Below are 5,132 nucleotides of genomic sequence, written 5' to 3'. Positions count from 1 at the left end.
TTGAACACCTCTTGACATGCTCATTCACATCCAAATGCAATTGCTAGAATACTTCCTTCTACCACTCATTTTGGTTCGCGTGAGAAGCATTTTTCAATCTATGGAGTCATCTTTTTCGCTGGCACATGCTAATCTCCTATGTACCGTTCGTACAACAGTACACGTCATACGAAAAGATCACATTGTCGAAAACAACATTGCTCTCCACAGACCGAAATGCATAGATAAATTCAACGAGTTCTGCCTTTTCACTTTCGGTTAATCTCTTGGTTTCCAGTGGGTCAAAGATCAACAACATAAAGCCCATCGAAACAGGGATGGAGTTCATTGAATAGCTGCAATATGATAAGCCATATGGATCTAGATTTTGTGCAATATTTTCAACTCGAACCAAGGAATTCTGAAGCATAGATTCGATCCTTCATTTCTGGAGCTTGCGTCCATTGAAACAAACTAGAAAAAATATATCTGGTAAGAACCCTCAGGTGTGTGTTTTTAGTATTGATTATTTTTTCTGCATTGTTTTCACAAATATCGAGCAGGAATCACTTGGACAGCTTCCTTTCCAAGTGATCACCAGTTGGGTTTCAAAAATATTGATAAATCTCAATTTGGGCAGCACCCGCTTTAGTGTTTTCCTCTTGGGTTGCAAAAATATAGTGGCACACATCCGCTAGGCAGAATCAATAACAGTATTATTCAATTGGGTTTCAGATTGTACTAGGGTTTGGAATGTATGCAAAGAGACCGACCTAGATTTGTGTTCTGATGGACGTGCATAAAAAGTATAGGTTATTGCGAGCACCTGGAGTGATTACATTAAGCTTTGAAAGCCATCTGGATCTGCGGACGTTTTGAACTCGTTAGAGTTTGCCGCCCCTGTTTTGTAATATGAATTTCGTTTTATTTTCCCTTGATTTTTACTTTGGGCTTTCCATCTTTGGAAGAAATTCTGTTATGGCTGTTGTTCATTATAAGGAGTTGTGGTGGTTAGTCAGTATAAGGAGTTTTTCTGCGGTAGTTACTGTGTGGCAATTAAATTTTGAATGATTTACTTGTTTTACGGCGAAAATCCAACATGGGATATTCAGTTAGGCATTTCGGGTCATTTAGAGGTTTTCGTAGCTTTACTTGAATGGAGATTTCCATTTCCACTTTCAATCGGAGAACACCATAGTAAGGAAATAAACTTGAAACGTTTTACTTGTAAATATAAATCCCAACGAAAGACAGTTAGTGGATAGTTGTCAAACCAGTTAGTTGCTTTGACCTTTTGTCGCCATTATTATATATTCTTACAGTAGCGTATTTCCCAACGCCAATGGTGAACGTGGGTTTAACCTCTAGCAATAAGTCTGGCCACAATTTAGGGAGAGTCTGGCTTATAGTCTTTTACACTCAGTTTCCCTTTGATCTGGCCGATTGTATGCTAGTGGCCTTAATGTCGGTCTGAAACGCCTGCAATTGTCGCTCATAATTTAAGCAGGAGCCATGCCGTTTTTAGGGGTTTGCATATACAACAGCTAATGCCGCCCCCGTGCCATGAAGATTCGTCTAAGTTTTTTAATTCTCTAACTCTAATATATCACAACGACCAGATTGAATCAGAGAATTTGGAGGAACTTTCTGACTTGTGATATACTCTGGTCCATAGAAGCAGGCGATTCTGGTGACCTGGGGATATGACCTAATCACAGGAGGATTCACCCCATCCTTGTGAACCCTAATTTTTTCACCTCTGCGTGCATGGCAGGATGGTTTGCTCTGTCCGATTGAGAAACCATTGTCTAATGAGTGTGCATGGATTGTTGGTTTATAGTATTATACTCTCAAAGGATTCTAGACCATATTAAATTTAGTTGGTTTTGAATCTTTATTTTTGTTTTATCTTTGTTTTGTCAAGTTGAGATTTAGATATCCAACAAAGATGATTTGCGTTTCAAGTAAAATTTATATGGATGGAAGTTGCATGGTATGAAACTTTTTCTCTTTGCATGTGTGTATAGTTAAAGTTGTGATTGCTTATTGTGTACATGTTATGTTACTCTTTGGGCGTGTTTATACTTATTTGTTACACACTTTGTGTGTGTGAGAAAGTTAGAATTGGTGTGGAACCTTACTCTGCTCTTTGGGTGTGGTACATTTTGTTTATGCGAATCCTTGCCCTTTGTGTTTGTGTAACGTTAGCTTTATCTTTGGGTGTGTATCATACTGTTTGTGAATCTGCGATTGCTTGCTCTGTGTATGTGTTGGAGTGGCAAGTCATTTATGTGTGCACACACATGCTCATGCACTTGTGCGGTTAGTGTGTGTGTGATGCACATTCATATATATTTGCATGTGTGAGGGCATATGTACATGTGTGTTTGCATGGTGAGAGTGCTTGTTGTATATGTCTATTTTATTTGTGTGTGTTTAATTCGTTTGTCTGTGATACACATGCACAGTGGGTGTATTTGGACATGGATGTGTGTTTGTATCTGCTTCTTGTGTGTGTGTTTTTATATATTTCTTTCTTTTGTTTGCTTCACTTCTAATTGATGGACTTTATTATTTTAAATTTTGAAAGTATTCATATTATCATTGGTATTTGCAGATGTGAAAAGAAAATTCCTGCTTGAGTTTCTTTTGTCTTGGAAATTGATAAGGCTTTGGGTATCGTGTGGATTTCTTGCCAGGGGATACTGTGAGGGCATTATAAGCTTCACTAGTATTCAAACTGTTATTTGACTATTTAGAATACAGTAATATGCGTCTTCGCAGCAGGCCCCAAAATCTGGGGCATTCTTTACCTAATGTTCATGAAGTTGATTTTTCTCTTTATTGTAGATCTTAGATCAAAGGAGAGGAGTAGATCAAGATGGATATAATGCAGATGGATCGGAGAACATTGACGCTTCTTGGGGCTGCAGGCTGCACAATGCTGAGCATGCATTTTACTGTACAGTTGCTATCCCAGCATTTGTTCTACTGGAAAAATCCCAAGGAACAGAAGGCTATTGTTATAATTATATTAATGGCACCTCTTTATGCTATCGATGCATTTGTTGGCCTGGTGGACATTGAAGGAAGTGAAACCTTCTTCATGTTCCTGGATTCGATTAAAGAGTGTTATGAGGGCCTGGTAAGTGGTCATGTCATCTGAACTTTGGCATTGTACACAAACATAATGTTTGTGCTAATTTTGTAACTTATTTCCAAAGAAGATGTCCTCATCTTATATTCGTTAAATTCTTTTAATTTTTTAGTTACATAGACTGTATCTCATTTTTGAGACAGTAATGGAAATATATTGACGACCTAGTGAGACAGCTATATCTTAGTTACATAGTTGACATTTTATTCTGCTAGTCGAAAACATCAAATCACTTTGTAGTCGTTAACAAAGAATAGTTTTTACTCATTGTTAGGTTATTGCAAAATTCTTGGCCTTGATGTATAGCTATTTGAATATATCAATCAGCCAGAACAGGGTACCTGATGAAATTAAGGGGAGAGAGATTCATCATTCATTTCCCATGACACTATTCCAGGTACAGCCAACTTAGATATGAATGTAATAAATTTAGTTTTTCAATATATGGATCCTTGTATAGTTTTTGCACGATTCTCTAAATGAAGCTTTATGACTTGAGGCTTGTATAACAAAAGATATTAAGTTTTTCTTGTGTTGGTTGGGTCTGATGATTAATCATACTCTTTAAGATTAGAATATTTATGTTTGTGGTTTGTTATTTCAATAATCTACTCATAAATTGTTGTGTTTTATCAGCCTCGTACTGTGCATCTGGATCATCACACGCTAAAACTTCTGAAGTATTGGACATGGCAATTCGCTATCATAAGGCCAGTTCTATCAATTTTAATGATAGTCTTGCAATTTCTTGGTCTATACACACAATGGATCAGTTGGACTTTTTCAATCATATTGAACATTTCTGTATCTTTGGCCCTTTACTCTTTGGTCATTTTCTATCATGTCTTTGCCAAGGAGCTGGCACCCCACAAGCCCTTAGCAAAGTTTTTATGTGTGAAAGGAATTGTCTTTTTCTGTTTCTGGCAGGTATGCTTGTCATGCCAATCTGATTCTATTATTTTGGATTTAGATCTTTGCTAAAAAGAATTTAAATCATTTCTTGCTGCGCTAGAATCCTAAAGCAGGCAACTTACTTTTATTTGTTGCATTTAGCTTCTACTAATAATCTTCTTCCCAGCTTTAGTAATGATACGAATTAATTACACTCTCTGATGGCCGCAGGGTGTTGTTCTTGACATATTAGCATCAACTGGCATTATACGCTCTCACCATTTCTGGCTAGATGTAGAACACATTCAGGCTGCTTTGCAAAATGTACTTATATGTTTAGAGATGGTTGTTTTCTCCGTAATTCAACAGTATGCATACCATGTTCACCCGTATGCTGGAGACGTTCAAAACCGATTGAGAAAAGAGAGGAAGGAAGATTGATAAGGTTCACCAATGATGTTATAAATATGAGAAAGAGGATGTGCTTGCATCTGGAGACGGATTTTATCTTTGTAAGGATAATGGTCTTTAGATTCTTTATAGACAATTTGGTCACATTTTGAAGTTCTGTCCTGATTGATGCAGTATTTTGGTAAAATAATATTTGCAAGTTTTGTATTTGAAAATCTTCTGTACTTTTTCTTGATTTACTTGAAATCTAGAGAACAGAAATGCTTTTGTTGTGTTTGTATTTTCTGATGTCAATTGAACAGTGCCTTTAACACAGCTTTTTCTTGGCTTGGAACGAATCTCAGAAGTTGGAAAATTTACATGAGATCTTGTGAAACTAAAAGTTGAATGACCTTACAAACTGCAATGATATACCAATCAAGTCATGTTAATAGACTTGTTATTCTAGCTTGGGGTTCTTGCTGTCAGTGTTCCTGATGGATTTTTCTGAGGTTGTTAAACAATGCCCATTTTCCTTAATTGTAGAAATGTGACCGACAAAAAATTTGGCTGTAATCTCTAGCGATTCTGGAGAAGTAAGTTATAAATTTTTAAATGCAAATGATTCATCTGCTTCTTTTAAAGCTTTTCAAAAGATAATGAAAATGGTTTCTTCCATAATTTTAGCTGAAAATTTTAGTCATAGTTAATGGCT

The 5,132-nt window shown here is 36.5% G+C and overlaps 1 protein-coding gene across 2 annotated transcripts; it reads left to right on the top strand.

Annotated features, from left to right (window-relative positions):
- The first annotated feature begins 254 nt into the window (after positions 1–254).
- Positions 255–4,718, top strand: LOC149546342 (uncharacterized). Of its 2 annotated transcripts, none has more exons than XM_089791166.1 (5): positions 255–471; positions 2,830–3,124; positions 3,411–3,533; positions 3,773–4,063; positions 4,259–4,718. In XM_089791166.1, the coding sequence occupies exons 2-5, from the start codon at positions 2,861–2,863 to the stop codon at positions 4,466–4,468; spliced, it is 888 nt and encodes a 295-aa protein (XP_089647292.1). In that variant the 5' UTR covers positions 255–471; positions 2,830–2,860; the 3' UTR covers positions 4,469–4,718. The 2 variants fall into 2 exon arrangements, with proteins under 2 accessions (XP_089647292.1, XP_089647293.1); XM_089791167.1 differs by having other exon boundaries at positions 255–485.
- Positions 4,719–5,132: the final 414 nt, after the last annotated feature.

Source organism: Cupressus sempervirens, chromosome 7, assembly GCF_028749045.1.
Source record: "Cupressus sempervirens isolate cs-2001-9-10 chromosome 7, ASM2874904v1, whole genome shotgun sequence".
Taxonomy (NCBI): Eukaryota; Viridiplantae; Streptophyta; class Pinopsida; order Cupressales; family Cupressaceae; genus Cupressus; species Cupressus sempervirens.
This window is presented reverse-complemented; position numbering and strand designations above follow the sequence as displayed.